Source organism: Cyphomyrmex costatus, unplaced genomic scaffold (assembly GCF_001594065.2).
Source record: "Cyphomyrmex costatus isolate MS0001 unplaced genomic scaffold, Ccosl1.0 scaffold770, whole genome shotgun sequence".
NCBI classification, from domain to species: Eukaryota; Metazoa; Arthropoda; class Insecta; order Hymenoptera; family Formicidae; genus Cyphomyrmex; species Cyphomyrmex costatus.
In genome coordinates, this window is record NW_017280345.1 from 116,403 (window position 1) to 135,766 (window position 19,364).

General features: G+C 35.4%; 1 protein-coding gene across 1 annotated transcript in view; it reads right to left on the minus strand.

Moving 5' to 3' along the window:
* Positions 1-15,958, minus strand: part of LOC108781169 (tyrosine-protein kinase receptor torso) — an 85,438-nt gene extending 69,480 nt beyond the window's left edge. Inside the window, exons 1-10 of the mRNA XM_018549085.1 lie at positions 15,649-15,958; positions 15,449-15,538; positions 9,223-9,330; positions 9,024-9,094; positions 7,586-7,748; positions 7,289-7,452; positions 7,082-7,208; positions 6,862-6,992; positions 6,287-6,497; positions 5,939-6,111 (exon numbers count right to left, since the gene is read on the minus strand). Of these exons, the coding sequence (XP_018404587.1) occupies positions 5,939-6,111; positions 6,287-6,497; positions 6,862-6,992; positions 7,082-7,208; positions 7,289-7,452; positions 7,586-7,748; positions 9,024-9,094; positions 9,223-9,330; positions 15,449-15,538; positions 15,649-15,958 (1,548 nt within the window). The remainder of the gene's footprint in view (positions 1-5,938; positions 6,112-6,286; positions 6,498-6,861; positions 6,993-7,081; positions 7,209-7,288; positions 7,453-7,585; positions 7,749-9,023; positions 9,095-9,222; positions 9,331-15,448; positions 15,539-15,648) is intronic.
* Between the last annotated feature and the right edge of the window lie 3,406 nt (positions 15,959-19,364).

Here is a 19,364-nt window from a genome sequence, read left to right on the forward strand (position 1 = left end):
TTGTCAGTTATATACATCTTTATCTTTAAATAACTTTGTTATAATATCTGTTTTTTGACATTCATGATTTAATTTTTGACTTTGTTATTAAATTTTAAACATTGACTCTTATATTGTCTTCGTTCTTTTTGTTTATACGTTAAATAATTTCTATATTTAATATTTTTTCTTAATTATATTAAATCTTTTTCAAATAAAATTAAAGTAACCCAGACAGCACAGGATGTCCTACGGACATCCGTTTCATGTCCATTTCTGGTCGGGATGTCCATGGACCTTTATAAGCTGTCCATAGGATATACATTTATGGATGCTCTACGGATATCCCTAAATGGACAAATTTGTATATCCATATGTTGTTCGCAATGCGGATTTCGGCGCATATAGCTCCCTCGATCTATGCCAATGCCATCTGAATATGTAATTCTGCTTCCGATTTCTCTTTTGTTTCTTGCCATTTTGAAATAGCCGTGAATCTTGTTGCATCATCCGTCGTGTTGGATGGACACGTTTTTGTCGGGTACGTGCTTGTTTCCGCGTTATATTTTTGAAAAGTGTTGCGCCGACTTTGACTGTGCCGTGCGATTACTCAAAATCCGTCTAGCGGTCTCGCCATTTTGGATGTCCCGTTCGTTCATCCTGACGCGCGTGTTAGCGGCGTGACGACGTCGTGGACGCAAGCAGTTAGGTTAGCCGGTGTTCGGGCGATTCTCGCCATTTTCGCGGGTTATGCATTTTTTAATTGAAGACATAAGGTTTATTCGCGTCGCATGCTCTAACATGCTCCAATATGCTCCTAACATAGCTCTTACTCTCTCCAACGTGCTCGTTGAAGTGAGCAAGAGCTATGGTAGGAGCATATTGGAGCATGTTGGAGGTTGGAGCGTGCGATGCGAACAAACCTTAAAACTGAAATAGCCGTGCAAACGGTACGTGTGCGTGTACTGAAGTGCGAACCGTGCCGTTGTGCTCGTCGTGAGCATCGTCGCAATCGTCAAGAGCATCACTCGCAATCGTCAAGCATCGTCGCAATCGTCGCGGACGACGAAGTGAGTGATGCTTCTTGCTTTTATTTAATAAATTAAAAAGATGAAAAATATATTTTGAATAATCTTTATTCAATATATAATATATAATATTTATAAAAAAAATATTATATATTATATATTGAATGAAGTTTATTCAAAATATATTTTTCATCTTTTTAATTTATTATATTATTCTGTATATTATTGCAAATCTGGATGCTCCTTTATACGTCCATTAAAAACGGTTATCGGATATCCATCGGACGTCCACCGGACATGTCAGGGACGTTTTTAGTATGTCCACCAACGTCGCAAACTGATGTCCTATGGACGTCCACTGAATGTCCGAAGGATGTAAAACGAATGTCCCACGGATATCCGTGTGCTGTCTGGGTAAGGTTAGGAAATCAGTGACAAAAGTAAAAACACTTAACATTTGTAAGATTTATTTAAAAAAGGTGTGTACTGCCAATGATTTACTATCATATCTTCTATTAATATTAGTATTTTTCTTACTTAATGTTCTTAATTTGAATATGACAAACTTTCTAATAATTTTAGGAAACAATTGATGATAATTTAAAACATGTTTAGCCGTAACCTGACTAAAGACAGATATTAAATAATTTTTCCAGAATTGTGCAGTGCAACCACCCATTTTTATTGTTATTATTTTGTACTGAGCAAAAACCACGAACACAACCTTGAATCAACTCAAATCAACTTGAATAAACGAATACATACGAACGCACATATTCGTGTGAGTGAAAGAGTGAAATGGCCTATATTTCTCTCTCACTTGTAAAGGATTTCACTAGGAAATGGCGGACTCACCTGATGGCCAGTCTCTGTTAGAGGGTCTCTATCCCTATTATGAGATTTCTGCTAAACTAATAAATGCTATCTGTTGATTCTATCATGAAATTATTGCTCTTGGATTGAAAACTATTTAGTGGAAAATTTATTGTTAGATCATGCCTACAGTAATTGTAAAATAAAATTTTAAAATTTAAATGTTTTTTTTTCAAGTTTTATTGAGGTAAGTCTTTAATCTTTGTTTATCATTTAATAAGTAATTATTTGGCAATAAATTCTTTATGTAGTAATAGAGTAAGATCGTACTGATAGAAAAATACGGAATATGTTGAATTGTTTAATTAAAGAAGTTAGATTTGATGATCGTAAAACTGTAAGACGTGATACTCGTAATATGAGATACCTAGGATATTTCGAATATAAAATAATCTATACTTCTGTGTCTAAGTGAAAATCGATGTTAAAGTATAAATGTTATTGTACAATAATAAAAAGAATAACCGGAATGAACATTGAGGATCTGTTTCTGCAATACTTCATTTCAATTACTACTGAAGACAAATCCTGAGTACAATGCATCACATGCTCAATTTACGCGCACAATTGTACTCGTTGGTATTTTATAAACATCAAATAAAGTTTTTTTAATTCTAATACTGATGTACTTTGTGCTTTATTATCGGTATCTCATATTAGGAGCACAATTTTTTGATTTTGCGATTTGTTCACCTTTTACATTTCTTTAATTAAAAAATAAAATAAAATTTGAATTAAATATTAAAATATTACATGACACTATCTTAAAGCTTATTAAATTCTGTTCAAAATGACCTATTATTTTTTTAAATTCTGCCTACACATTTCTAGCATTTACTTAAAGTAAACTCAGTCGCCCGTATTCACTTTTATCGATAAAAGTGCGCTTTTATCTCTGAAATTATATAGTATACGTGACGTAAACTATAGCATGTTAGCGCGTTCTGAATACGGGCCAGCATCTCATAATAGGAGCCTTTTCTCTACATACATATGTGGCTGAGAATAATCTCCAAATATTTCATGTATGGGTAGAACAGACTATACTGAGTCAAAAAGTCCTGTACCATTTTGTGATTGCAGTAATAGTTAACGAGATATTAATTTATAAAAATATTTAAATTCGCCCGGCCTACCGTCAAATGTAAGCGCGCGGCTTGATAGGACCGCCCTGCAAAGCGCACCGAGTGCGTTCGCTGTCGCTAGGCACACGACTCATGTCTAGCGACGACTATTACCGCTTATTATAAACAACGCTTTTTATAAACAACTCCTAGTAACGGCGAACGCGCGCGACGCGTTTTGCAGGGCGGTCCTATCCAGTCGCGCGCTTGCATTTGACGGTGGGCCGGGCGAATTTAAATATTTTTATAAATTAATATCTCGTTAACTATTACTGCAACCGCAAAGTGGTACAGGACTTTTCGACTCAATATAGTTTGTTCTACCCATGCATGAAATATTTGGCGGTTATTCTCAGCCACCCTATATACATATAGAATGTTTCTGAAAAAGCGGACACTAATTACATAGCGCTAATCCTGATCTAAAATTGAGTCGAAATTTCTTGAGTCATTTTTTGGTACAATGCTACCAGTTAACAACAGTTGTTATCAAGTAAAGAGAGCTAATCGAATAGCCGTCGTCTTTTACACGGAAGTCCGTTTTAGCTCTTTACTTGATAATAACTGTTCCATACAGCATTGTACCAAAAAATGGCTCAAGAAATGTCACTCAATTTTAGATCAGAATTAGCGCTATGTATAATTAGTGAACGCTTTTTCAGAAACACCCTACATATACGTCATGTATATGGTATATACATTAGACTGTTAAAAAAAATTTTTTTTTTTAATCAACCTCTCAGCTCAAAAGTTTGTAACAATGTGTCCCTTATACGCATCGTTCCCAGCAATATCCAGCCGGATGCCGCTGCATCGTTTTGCGATGCAGCAATGAGGACGCGGTGCGCCTGAAATATTTTTAAAAAATCAAACATAATTCACAGGTACCGATGTGTACCTGTGAAAAAAGCGTTAACCGTAACTTTAACCTTCCTTTTGTTGTTTGACCCGAATTATCTCTGTTCCAAACATCAGAAACAAAAACTGCGACCGCCAGTGCCAAAATGAAAAATTACGGTAACGGAATTTCATTTGCATTGCTCCATTTGATTGTACGTGTTGGAAACTACTAAAATTAAGGTTACGGTTAACGCTTTTTTACGTGCAAAGGCCTTAACCGTCAGCAACGCTGAATACCGCTGAACGCTACCGAGCTCGTTCGGCCATCGTTGACTCTCACTACTCGACGTCTCGCAGTCGCAAACGTCGATCGGCGAGAGAATACGAGAATACGTGAAAGGACCCCGCACAAAACTTATGGAAAATGGTTTTCGGTCAAATTGGCTGAAATTTTAATATGTTATGGTTTTCGCCATACTGATAAAAAGTTATCATTGCACCAAGTCCCAAAAGTTAATATTTCCCAAGATATAAAGGGTCAAAGTAGTGAAATATGGTCATCCGCAGTAGTAAGACGTATGTTATAAGTATAAGTGATACATTGACATTTATTCGCGAAATAAATAAAAATCATTTCGTGTGTCGTCAGAGTTTAGAGGCTTGCAGCGGTGTGCGCGGCGCGAGGCGTCTCCCACTCCCCGCGCGCCAAGCTAACGATGGCGGATATTCTGTAGTAGTAGGCCGGACGAACGCGTTTATTCGGTTATATTTAAGGTCTAATATCTCGTTAAATATTGCGTAAACTGCAAAATGGTATAAGACTTTTCGACTTAATTCGATCTACTCTACCTGCTCTAGATAGGTGATTTAATCGGTTAATGACACCCTGTACATATATACATGTAAAAATCGATTTTTATTTATTTCGTGAATAAATATCAATGTATCACTTATACTTATAACATACGTCTTACTACTACGAATTACCATATTTCACTACTTTGACCCTTTATATCTTGGGAAATATTGACTTTTGGAACTTGGTGCAATGATAACTTTTTATCAGCATAGCGAAAACTATAACATAGTAAAATTTCAGCCAATTTGACCGAAAACCATTTTCCATAAGTTTTGTGCGGGGTCCTTTATTTCACATGTTACTTTTGATGATTCAACATCGATTAAATTCACTTTGCACTTCAATTAAACTGTGGAATTAATGGAATCTGTGCAATAATTATACGCTTTTCAAATTCTCGGCAATCATTGAATTTTGCATCTCAATGATCGTGTCGTGATTTGATTACAATTGGACAATACCATATAGCTATTAGTTTTTTTTTTATTGCACGCGTTTTTGACACTCTTTATTTTAACGAAGAATTTTTTCAATATTATAGTGTAATTTATGCATTGAAAAGGACCTGGGACTAAGGTCGAAACGTATGCAATTTTATGTAACTAAATAAATTTCATTACACACTTTCATCCTGTGTTGGCTCTCAACGGTAATTTATTTTACTATTGTATATTTAATTTAAAGGAAGTAACGACCCATTTGAATGGAACCTAAAATCGATTTTGAACTCGAAATTTGGTCATTTTTTCACATTAATCGAGTAATATTTCTTAAGGCGTATATCGTAGAGCTAAATGAAATTATTGCACCGTGTTTAGAGAGAGAGAGGGAGGGAGGAGAGAGGAAGGGGGAGAGGGAGGGAGAGAGGGAGGGAGGGGGAGAGGGAGGGGAGAGGAGAGAGAGAGAGAGAAAGAGAGAGAAACCTACCACATTTAAAATCCGAATTAAGCCATTTTTGGATCAAATCAAACATGTATTAAGGAAAATCGAAACTTTGATTTAACAATTGTTCACTTATATATAGCGATCTCTAAATCTTAATATTTTTTTAATAAAAATTTAAGGATGTTCTTTTGGAACACACAAAACGGAAGCATATTGTTTCCATAAAATGGAAGCTTTTAAGCTGAAAAGCCAATTAAAAAAAAATTTTTTTTTTACTTAACAATCTAATATACATATGTATATGTACATATATGTATACATAAAATATAAAACTCTTTGATGTAGCTTACCGTTCTTAAATATGTTTGTAAGTCACCTTTGCTACAATATTCCACTACTAATAAAGGTTTATTATACAAAGTACAATATCCAATTAAAGATACTATATTTGGATGTTGACCAGCAGACTTCATCATTGAAATCTCTCGATAAAAATTTTTTATATCGTCTATCGTTGGATTATCTACATATATAGAATGGAATAAAATTGTTCATCTATATATTTTAATGTTTCTCCAATACAATTATTTATATACATACATATATACTCACGTAAGAATGTAGATTTCTTTTGAGTATGTAATATATTTAATATAAATTAATAGATTTTTATTTGGAGTTATATTTTATTAACATACCTTTCATCATTTTAACAGCTACGTCTACGATAGAGCCGAGGTCATCTTGCAACGAGGCAAGTCTAACAATACCGTATGCTCCACTTCCTAATATGCCTTTAAGTTTTAGCCGTTGTGGAGCAAGTTGAAATTTATCATGAGGCAAAAGAGTATTGCTATTTTCTACTACATAATCCCGATTTAAAAGCTTCTTTAGGGAATCCATAGAACTCTATAAACAAAAAATTAGTAAAATCCATTTTATATAATCGTTTTGGATTTGAGATAATTGGAAAATTACTTAAATAATAAAACAAATTTCTCTCTCTCTCTCTCTCACGATAATATCCGCTAAGAGAATTATTATTCACAGTAACAAAATTGTATAAATCTTCTAGCATAAAATTATTAACTTGTTAGTAGAAACGTAGGGCTGGATATTGTGCGATCAATAAGAAAATGTCTAGCTATTATATATAAATGAGGCTTGAATAATACTATTTACGATTGAAAATTGATTATACGACAAAAGTCAATAACTATCTTACAATTGGTCATCATATAAATATATAGTACTGGTTTATTGATGAGCTTACCTCAAAATACATATATTCCATATTAGTTCGCTTATTCTTCTTGTTACGATATCGTATACAAATTATTCCAAATACTCCCATAACAATCACTAACGTTGATAACGCTACAATAATCTCGCGATAAGATAGCTCTGCAACTATTATGTTGCATATGTCTTATTTGAGTACCAATTTTATTCATGGATGATGATTGAAATGATTATCATCTTTACTTGCCTACCTGATGCTTCGTCGATACTCCCGGATATAGTCGATGGTAAACTTACACCGCCCATTGATTCTGCCACAATATTGATCTCATACTGCAGTTTTACATCGATGTTTAAGAAAAGAGCTTTAACTGCATTCTGTAGAAAAAGTAAAAACTTGTGCTTTTTTACGAGAAATTTTAATTAAAGCAATCGTTACTTTATGATAACACACTGACCCCAGATACAATTAGTAAACGTGGCCCAAATTGAAGTGAGTTAAATTGTAATGTGTAATTATCTGGTTGTAGAAAAGGTTTATTCCAAGTAACTACAATGTCATATGACATTTCACTTCGCTTTCGAATGTATTTTATTTGCAAACCTTGCACCTTTTCAGGTGCTGCAAAAATCGAGAAAGCCATATATAAAAAAAATATACACTTAAACCAGTTTTTTCTTTTAAAAAAAACTCAATATGTAATTGATAAAATTCAAAATAAGTTAATTTTTTTTACATTATTTTATTAACTTACCACAGATACTTAAATTATGATGAACTTGTAGACACGATGGTGTGATAAAAGTAAACATTGTTGCATTACTAACTTTAGAAAAATCATCATTACTCGATCGAATCAATATGGTAATATTTTGATCGTATCGTAAGCGTCTAAGAGAAAAGCGAAAATCTGAAGACTGAAGAAATATATGTGAATGTAACAATTGATAACTGAAGAGAATATTAGGCCCATATTTATAGTCGTTTCTCAAATCTCATCTCAAGAGCGTATTAGGCGAGATACTCAGAATGGAATCTTATACATATCTTGAAACACGAACGATTCAATAGTTATGTCTTCATTAGAAATTAAATAAAACTGCATGTATTCATTTGAGACGTGGAATAATTACACATATAAAACTTGTTTTGAAATACAAGATATCGATTAAAGCATGTTTTTCACCTGTTTGAAAGTAACTTTTCCGAAATCAAGTTACTGACACGTTAATATAACACATGTCCAGCGTTTGCCGACATCTAGATGAAACCATCTTAGATGGTCATCTAGATGGAAAATTGGAACATCTCATCTTACATCTAGATTGTGCAAATATAAACCATCTTCATCTTTATCTTATAGAGAGAAAAATATACCATCCTATCTAAAAAAAATTTTAGATGATTTTAATTTGACATAAATAGGTTTGTTTCTTACAATTTTCAGCTGACATTTTTCTTTTTCTTACGATTTTATGAAAAAAAATGATCTTATTAGTACGCAACCAATTATCAGCAGCAGCATAGAAGCACTTTTCTATTTAGAATCAAAATCAAAGGATTTATGTTTCCTCGTAAATTTCCCTAATGTAAAAAAAAATTTTTTTTAATATAATACTTCTTTATCATCATCTGCGCCAGTAGAGCGGCTGTTTAGTATCGGACAACAAATACATGTACCTCGTCGTAACCGTTTGTCGGATGGGAATTTTGAGAAACTTTTGTTTTTGAAAAACAAGGACTAATAAATAAAAATGTGAGCGTTTATATATCCTTTTTCCGATTAGCGCAACATTTTATGTTTATAATTATTTTAAAACAAAACCATCTGAAAAACAATCTAGATGGATCGCTTTAACCATCTCATCTTTCATCTAGATTTTTGCAAATTAAAACCATCTTCATCTCATCTAAGATGGATTTACGGATTTCCATCTCATCTTCATCTAGATGATTTTAAAACCATCTAACAATAAGCGCAACACTGCACATGTCTCACTTGAGTCACAATTACAAATGTGAAGTAAATTAACTCTCAAGATTCGTCTATTGAACTGTTCCACGACCCAAAATTAGTTTTAATTGAATTTCTCAGCAGAAATACGATTATAAATATGGGTTTTTTAGTAATTTTATTGATAAAATTGAGATAAATTTAAACTAACGTAAAGTTCTCTGTCTCTCTCTCTTACCTTTTTTAAATTAAAATTGATCAAATCATGTTCCCCTGACCAAGATAATACATTATAGTTACAGCTCTGGTCTAAAAAAATATAATAATCACAATATTGTTTATAAAAATAATAATAATAATATTTACAAAAAATTATTAATAAGAGAAATCTTTGAAACGTATAGTGTTGCGTTATGAGTATCATGTGCGCGTGTTACCTTTATCAGGTTGAAAAACAATTTCAGTTCGTAATTCGCACATATTATTATCTTCTTCTTCAATTTTTACAACTGAAATGTGTTCAACTTTGTTTGGTTGGTAATTAACTGTAAATATTAATATTCATTAATTTTTAATAATGTGCGATATTACTGCGTTTTCGATTAATTGACTCGACCCGATTCTGGGTCGGGTTGATCACAAGTTCGATTTGGTTCGATATGAGATAGGAATGTGCAATCTCGATCCAATCCTCTAAAAGATCGATATTTTGCAAAAAAAGATCGATTTTTTAATCGCCAGTATCCGATTTTAATGTAGATCGATTCATTTAATAAGAGATCGATCTTCGAAGTGTAGGGGGAATATCATTTCATTCCTGTTGTTCACTGAATGTTGAATAAGGATAAAATAATATTTGGATACACTCACGTGATGTTTCTTATCACCGTTGGCAGTCCTGCCCTGTAATTGGCGCTTGTGCCTCGTTGTCATCCCTAATAGCACAAAATCGTCTCTAAGTCGACTCTGAGTCGACTTATGCTGCTAGACGTCTGAAAATAGACGTCCGTATGTTGACTTTAGACAACTTAGAGACGTCTCCAAGTCATACAATGTCCCACTTTGAAGACGACTGTAAGTCAACTTTAAGTCAACCATCATGCGGACATATCCCAGACAGCACACGGATATCCGATGGATATCCATAATACATCCTTTATGGATATTGAGGATATCCGTGGGACATCCGTTTGAAGTCTTTCGGACATTCAGTGGACGTCCATAGGACATCCGTTTGTGACGTTGGTGGACATACTAAAAACGTCCCTGACATGTCCGATAGATATCCGATAACCGTTTTTAATGGACGTATAAAGGAGCATCCAGATTTGCAATAATATACAGAATAATTTAATAAATGAAAAAGATGAAAAATATATTTTGAATAATTTAATCTTTAATCTTTATTCAATATATAATATACTCATAATATTTTTTTAATAAATATTATATATTGTATTATATATTGAATAAAGATTATTCAAAATATATTTTTCATCTTTTTAATTTATTAAATAAAAGCAAGAAGCATCACTCACTTCGTCGTCCGCGATGATTACGACGATGCTTGACGATTGCGAGTGATGCTTCCCACGTAGCACACTAGCGATTAAAAAGCGCTAAAAAGACGCGTATGCAGTCACATTACTTCAGCAGCTTTTTAGCGCTTTAAAAGCGCTTTCAAAATCCACTATGAAAAGTGCATTATAAGCGCATATAATCAGCGCAAAATAAATACAGTTTTATAGCACATTTACTGCACTTTTCATGTGCAGTAAAGGAAGAGCGAGCGCTTTTAAAGCGCTTTTTACGCGCATGTTCATTTCTTAATCAAGACTTGAAATTAGCCGCATGTAATAAAAGTGCATAATTAACAGCACTTTTGGGAGGTGCAATCTGAACAGCGCTTCGAAAGCGCTTTACACGCGCTGGTGTGTTACGTGGGTTCTTGCTTTTGATGATTGCGACGATGCTCATGACGAGCACAACGGCACGGTTCGCACTTCAGTACACGCACACGTACCGTTTGCACGGTTATTTCAGTCTTGGTTATTGCGTCGTGGACGCAAGCAGTTAGGTTAGCCGGTGTTCGTGCGGTTCTCGTCATTTTCGCGGGTTATGCATTTTTTAATTGAAGACGTAAGGTTTGTTCGCGTCGCACGCTCCAACATGCTCCAATATGCTCCTGCTATAGCTCTTGCTCACTTCAACGAACACGTTAGGAGCATATTGGAGCATGTTAGAGCGTGCGACGCGAACAAACCTTACGTCTTCAATTAAAAAAATGCATAACCCGCGAAAATGGCGAGAACCGCCCGAACACCGGCTAACCTAACTGCTTGCGTCCACGACGTCGTCACGCCGCTAATACGCGTGTCAGGATGAACGAACGGGACATCCAAAATGGCGAGACCATTAAGCGAATTTTGAGTAATCGCACGGCACAGTCGAAGTCGGCGCACACTTTTCAAAAATATAACGCGGAAACAAGCACGTACCCGACAAAAACGTGTCCATCCAATACGACGGATGATGCAACAAGATTCACGGCTATTTCAAAATGGCAAGAAACAAAAGAGAAATCGGAAGTGGAATGACATATTCAGATGGCATTGGCATAGATCGAGGGAGCTATATGCGCCGAAATCCGCATTGCGAACAACATATAGTCCAGTTAAATGAGCCGATATTTTTGCAAAAAGAGAAAAAAATTGCTCGCGGGCTGTAGCTTCGTGGAGGGGCGTGTTTTGGGGTTGTAATTGCCCAAAAGTTTTTACACCCCCGCATCATGGTCGTAGCAAAAATGGGGGTGCAAAAAAGGTCAAAGAAAACGGTTTTTCGCCAATAACTCAAAAAGTTGAATTTTTAGGGTAAAATGTATAGACGTGAAAGTTGTAGAGAATTAAATTTTACATAAGAAACGTCTTGACACAATTTTTTACGACCATTTACAGTCGATGTACATTTTTTTTTAATAATAGCTATTTTATGACAAATAAAAAATACGCATGCGCGTCGCGCATTTTTCACCGATAGTTCAAAAATGGCGACTCGAATAAAAAAATAGTTCAAATAAAAGTTGTAGACAATTTCATTACGAACAATTTCCTTTTTTTCTGTTTTCTGTACGATCAATATTGACAGAGATATGCATTTTTTAAATATTTACTGTTTTGCAGTCAATATTAGTAGAAAGTACTATCGCACAAAATAGTACACAATTATGTATTAATTAATTAATTAATGAAATAAATATTGTACTTACGGATTTTGTGGTCGCTGATCGTGAAGACGTTCTTAAATATTGTAATAAATTAAAGATGGCGGATAAAATATAGCGGACGAAATTTGAAAAATTAATAATAACTGTGTTAAAAATTGCAAATAGAAGATTAGGTTTACGTTTTCGACACTGAATTCAACGAATACCAGCTTCTACAGCCGTTACTGCGAACTGGCCATCTGCACGACCAGCGACGCTCGCCGCCGGGGGGGAACTTTCTCTTATGCTATTCGTCCGAAAAATATGGGTATGGTGGTAAACGACACCTAAATGTGTATAGAATGAGATGAAATACTTGAAAAAATTCTCAAAAATTTTTAAGTACATTATTTTCAACATTGAAAACGATTCAAAGTTTCACTTTGCTCCAAATTCAAAATAACAAGCATTTTGATTAATTCATTGCATAACAGTACTTATATCAAGTCGAATATGAATGGATCATTTTTGTAGGAAATTTTGTCAGCTTTAATTTTGATCTAATGCATTTTCTTCGTAAAATCAATTTAAAAAAAGGTATATGCAAAAAAAGAAGTAAAAACAGCAATTGTGTATCATTTCTTCAAAAAACACCACTTTTCGAGGGTGTTTTTTAATAACTTATCATACCTTTCGATCAACTTATGTGATTACGTTACTTCCATATGCATATGAATTATTGAAAATAGGTGATATCCAATTTTTAAAAAATTATTACGCACATATTTTTGCAATAACTTATTAACTTTGTTTGAATTTGTATTTGAAACAGATATTTCAATCAGCTGTAACTCGTTACCAAATAATCGTACGGAGGCGAATAAAAAACGATTTTAAAGATAATTTAATTCTCTTGAATAGATGTATAGATACATTTTGGCCCACAGCTAACCGAAAGTGACTTTTTTTGACAAAATCCACAAAAAAGACAATTTTTTCATGTTTATTAGTATTATCACACTACGCACATATCCAAAATGACTTTGTGCATACATGAAAATTTTCGATATTTAATTATCTTTAACTTTCATAAGATGTAATATTTGCGTTAAACCCATACATTTTGACTTATAAGCGATTTTACCAGTAACAACTATCCTCGAGAAGCGATAATACATGTTTTAAAAAATGCATATCTCTGTCAATATTGATCGTACAGAAAACAGAAAAAAAGGAAATTGTTCGTAATGAAATTGTCTACAACTTTTATTTGAACTATTTTTTTATTCGAGTCGCCATTTTTGAACTATCGGTGAAAAATGCGCGACGCGCATGCGTATTTTTCATTTGTCATAAAATAGCTATTATTAAAAAAAAATGTACATCGACTGTAAATGGTCGTAAAAAATTGTGTCAAGACGTTTCTTATGTAAAATTTAATTCTCTACAACTTTCACGTCTATACATTTTACCCTAAAAATTCAACTTTTTGAGTTATTGGCGAAAAACCGTTTTCTTTGACCTTTTTTGCACCCCCATTTTCGCTACGACCATGACGCGGGGATGTAAAAATTTTTGGGTAATTACAACCCCAAAACACGCCCCTCCACGAAGCTACAGCCCGCGAGCAATTTTTTCCTCTTCAAAAGCTCATTTGACTGGACTAATATGGATATACAAATTTGTGCATTTAGGGATATCCGTAGAGCATCCATAAATGTATATCCTATGGGCAGCTTATAAAGGTCCATGGACATCCCGACCAGAAATGGACATGAAACGGATGTCCATAGGACATCCTGTGCTGTCTGGTTCCTATCTTTCTGGTAATAAGTGGATTCCACGTCGAAAGAACGACACATCTTTTGGAGGCTATCCATATATCGATTTATTTTTTAGTATTTTCTAAGAATGGAAGCGTTGCTCAGACATGCCATGAGTCATCGATCGAAATAGGCAGTAATTGAAAGGAGCAATATCTGAAGTCCATATTGGGACATACATATCGGGTGTCGACATTCTAATTAAGCGTTTCTGTCGTTTCCTTGACCGGTTTTGTAACATGTGGCCGAGCGTTGTTGTGCTGGAAAATCACTTTGTCGTGTCTTTTCGCGTAATCTAGTCGTTTTGCTTCAATGCTCGGCTCAATTTCGTCAATTGTTGTTAGTAGCGTTCTTCAGTGATGGTTTCGTTGGAACAGCTCATAATAACTATTGTTCAGTTTTTAATAGCCTCATAATTTCTTTAATTTATAGCGTTTGATTGTTGCAATTTCGCGCCTTACCGCGAATCATTTGTTTTAATTCCGTCGTTTCGATGTGAAGGCGCCACAGGCGATATATATGTACGTAATAAAAATAGAGAGAAGCCAAAAGGCTGCAACTCGCATCGCCTAACCACAGTACATACATACAGTAGCGGAACTCTCTGTCGGCACCTTTGATGTTAGTGTCACACAAAATGGAGTGCGCATGCGCGAAATAAGCAAGATGCCCAGTCGCGCCACCTAAACTTCTTTCTCACTTGCTCTTTACTCTCCATCTTTCCATCTCTAGCTACTCTAGCTGATTTGTATGTACTACATCGAATTAATCTAAATGTAATAAAAACTTTAAAAAAATAAACCATAATTGTAATGCATTGTAAAATAAAAAGATAAGAAAATATAAGCTTATGTAAATATTGTATAATATAAATATTATACTGTAAAAATATTTTAATTAAAGTCTGCGACATATATACAATGCGTTTTTTCCTGTTAGATTGCTTGCGTTTTTGTAAATTATTAGAATTGCGTCATACGGAACGTAGATTTTCTAACTGAAACGTAAGCAATCCGGCAGCAAAACAAACATCATATATCGCAGGTTTAAGATATTAATATAAACAACAAAAAGTAAAATTTAATGTTATACGTTTAAGAAAATAATTACTGTAATTATTACATTTATAAACAATATTTAATAATAACTTTTTTTAAATTAAATAAGATAATAATTTTTATGCAATGGTTGTATAGATTAACTATTCTCTTAGTAATCGTTCCTCGTTTCACTTAATTTTTTCCACTTTTTTACTATTTTATTTCCACAAACTTTTCGGTCACAAACTAGATTCGGAGTTTCTCAAACTAACACAACTCAAACAGACGGCAATTATACTAATTTCCTTCAAATTTGAGCTTTCTAAGCACACACTAGCACACACCTAATCACAGGATCTTTAAACGGAACCATTTAAATGGTCCTGACAGAGAGTGACAGAGAACGGATAAGAAGAAGTGAGAAAGAAATTTAGGTGGCGCGACTGGGCATCTTGTTTATTTCGCGCATGCGCACTCCATTTTGTGTGACATAAAATCGGGAGAGTTGCGCTACTGTATATACTGTGGCCTAACACAAGTTGTCTCATTCTTTACCCTCATGCGGAAGTAAATCCAGCGAATTTCAAAACAACTATACTCAACTGATTCCACCAAATACAGAGCATGAGCTTGGCGCCATGAATATTCGGCTTTGCCATCGATGTTGATGGTTCGCCGTTCGCCTGGTCTGTACCATGATTTTTTGCATTTTGGATTATCATAGCGTATTCATTTTTCATCACCCGTCACGATACGATGCAAAAATTTTTCTTTTGTGTCTTTGAAGCAACAATTCACAGGTTATTTTGCGCCTTTTGACGATCGTCGGCTTCATCTCATACGGCACCCAATTTTCTTGCTTTTGAATCATTCCAATGGCCTTCAAACGTCTGAAAATCGTTGATCGATCAACATTTAATGATTTTGCAAGTTCTTGCGTTTGACTCGGGTCTTCATCGAGTAAAGCTTCCACTTCCTTATCTTCAAATTTTTTCGACTGACCTGGACGTTCCTTGTCTTCCGTGTCAAAATTACCTTTTTTATAACGTCGAAACCAGTACTCACATGTTAAAATCAATGGAGTAAAATCATAAGCTTCCAACAGCATCCGCTGACTTTCAGCAGCACTTTTCTTCAAATGGAATTAAAAAAGCAAAACTTCCTGCAAATTGCGTTTTGTTGGCACAAAACTCGACATATTCAATGCTTAAAAATATAATATTGTTTACACTTCGGTAAAATGACACATACTGAAAACTAAAGTCTCATGATGGTGCTTTGACATGAAGGTATAATAGCAACAATATGGCCCGATGCGATATAATATTTACACGATATATTAGTTGTACGATTTCTTGAAAATCCTTTAAAATTAATATATACGCATAATATTAATTTTTGAATGACATAACAGCGCGACTGAACTGCTGACGTACTACGTATTACGTAGTGCGTAACCTACACTGCCTATATTTACACGTTACCGGTTAACATTAATCGCTACAGTCTACAACTAGTAATTATTACTGACAAAATGTATAAATAAATGCTAGTAAAATTCTAATTTATAACACCAATTGACACTGACAATTGTCATCAAATTGAATTTATATATACGATATTTTACCGATTTTATGTTAGTAATTGATTTATGTCATAACTACAGATTAAATCCAGATTTTTATTTTAAATTAAAATTATTTTACTTGGAGGCAAATCAGAATTTATTTATATACAATATGGACACTTCACCTTGTATCATTTCATCATTCGACATTTCATCGTCGTCACTTGTTCGTAAGACGTTTACCGTCTACATTTCTTCGTCCACGACACTTAAGGCCATTCTACATAAGACGCAGAACCAAAGACATAGAGAATGGACTGCGCGATTCGTGTGTCAAAATGGTCAATAAAAATGAGAGAGAGGGACCGTGGAAGACGGCCATCTCCCTCTCATTCTCTCTCCCATTACACCATGGAATGGAAAAAGATAGAGATGGCCGTCTTGCACGGACCCTCTCTCTCATTTTCGTTGACACATTTTGATACTACATAGATACGGGATCGCGCAGTCTATTCTCTATGTCTTTGCGCAGAACCATGAAGTATTCTTACTTCATGCGCAGAACGCAGATCACAGGTCGCGAGTGAAACGTATTTCAGATTGTGATAGGTTGCAGACCGAAATATGAAGGACGCAGAACGCAGGACACAAAAGTTGAAATTTACCTAACTTTCTGCGTCCTGCGTCCTACAACCTATTATAACTAAAATATGTTAGGTTAGTTTCTAGTCTTGCGAACTGCGTTCTGCGTGTTGCGACTTATGTAGACGGGCCTTTAACCATCTATTGTTTATGTTTCGAAACATTTTTTTTTGTTTAAATCCTTTTGCGCGCCGTAAGGACACTTGTCCGTCCGTGACACTTCTTCATCCCCTATTTATGACGTTATAGCCCAGACAGCACACGGATATCCGATGGATATCCATAATACATCCTTTACGGATATTGAGGATATCCGTTTGACGTCCTTCGGACATTCATTGGACGTCCATAGGACATCCGTTTGTGACATTGGTGGACATACTAAAAACGTCCCGACATGTCCGATGGATGTCAGATGGATATCCGTAATGGCCGTTAAATGGACGTGTGAGCATCTAGATTTGCAGTAATATACAAGATAATTTAGTAAATTAAAAAGATGAAAAATATATTTTGAATAATCTTTATTCAAAAAGTCAAAATAATAAGAATTTTATTATTTTTATTCTCAAAATATCTTATTTTTATTCTTTTTTTTTTTTAGCTCCAGTTAATTGTCCGTCTTTCTCCTTCCCTCGTCCTTTCCTTTCTCATTCGCTCATTCGTTTTTTCAGGATATTCCTTTTTTAAGTTCCGTTCTATCTAGAGACACGTACGGTAGTGTATACGAGTTAATACTGCAAGAAATTTTATAAAACATACCTTAAGATATTATAAATTATTTTAAAGTATTCTTTTGGTAATTATACAGAATAACTGCCTCAGCTCAAAAATCGATGAAATTAGGCTTATTCGATGCGTTTTTGCATGAAACGAAAGAATCTGGCAGAAAAAAGTGTCTCTCTGCCCTACGAACCGAGATATTTAGCGTTAAAGTTGACGATTATGGAGGTTAGGAAATCTGTCACAGCTATTCTGTATAATTACCGTGTTTTTAATTAAGTTTTAATTAAAACATCGTCTCTTACCGTCTCTCCTTCCCTCGTCTCTCACTCTCTCTTTCTCTTCCTCTCTTGCACTCACTTCGTCGTCCGCGACGAAGCAACGATGCTTTGACGATATGTTTAATTGTTTAACGCGCGATTGCGTCGATGCTCGATGAGCAAAACACAGCACAGTTCGCACTCCTACTATGCTGGCCAGTACCCGGTTTACTCGAGTGGCCTCACAAAAATGAATGTCGATGCGAATACGCGGATATACGCACGTGGTAATTTGCAGCCGTTTGCTAATTGCTATTTTAAAATGGCAATGCCACAAATAAAAGAGAAGTCGGAAGCGGAATTATATATACAGATGGCGTTGGCATAGATCGAGAGAGCTAATCCGTATTAGGGTGATTTTACATGCAGCGCGGAACGCAGTACGCGGTAAAATAACCAGGAACCGCGGCGGCAAGCCGTGGTACGCGGTATGCGGTACGCGGTGAAGTAACTATGAGGTAATTAACCTGAAAAGTTCTTCCAAGTGGCCAATAAAGCGCATGGTAATTATTAGATTTAATCGATTTAATAATGTTATCATGGCCATCAACATCATATCTGCAGTCTCCATGACAAAAGCAGTCTTTAATTAATGCGAAAATCGTTTTTTTTTCCTACCAAACTCCGAACTACGAAATTATTTCTCTTTACTTGGCAGTATACACAGTATATACCTGTGTTAATTTCTAGTTATGCACCCAGCCGACCGAGCCGATGCCGACCATGTCGTTATCGTTCCGCCTTTCTTTTTTCCTACTATTACATGTGTAACGATGCACTCCGCAATGCATCGTTCCGACGATACCAGCTGCCAGGAACGTTACACATCTCGCGATATTAGATTTACCGCCGTCGACAGTAGCTATCGCCGCTCCGACCGAACGCGACCGAAGATCGCCGAACGATCTGCGCCTCGCGCTATCCGCCGCTCCGACCGAACGCGACCGAACATCGCCGATCGACAATCCCCTCCGCAGGGATTGCCGACCGCCGAACGATAACGGAAAAGTCCGTAATAAAACGAACGGGAGCAATAATTAATATATAACGCGTAATTATTGCTCCGGGAGCTCTCTTCTATCCTAACCGCCGCTCCATTACGAACTCCGCTCCGATCCTAGCTCCGGTGATCCGACGCGAAAAGGGGGTCAAGTGCAGTGATGGGAATTCCGGCCCGCTTGCAGCCCTCGATGATAGGACCATCGGTCGGCGGCCTAGCACAACAGTTAGCACTCACACAAACAAAGCTCGTGTACGTGTGA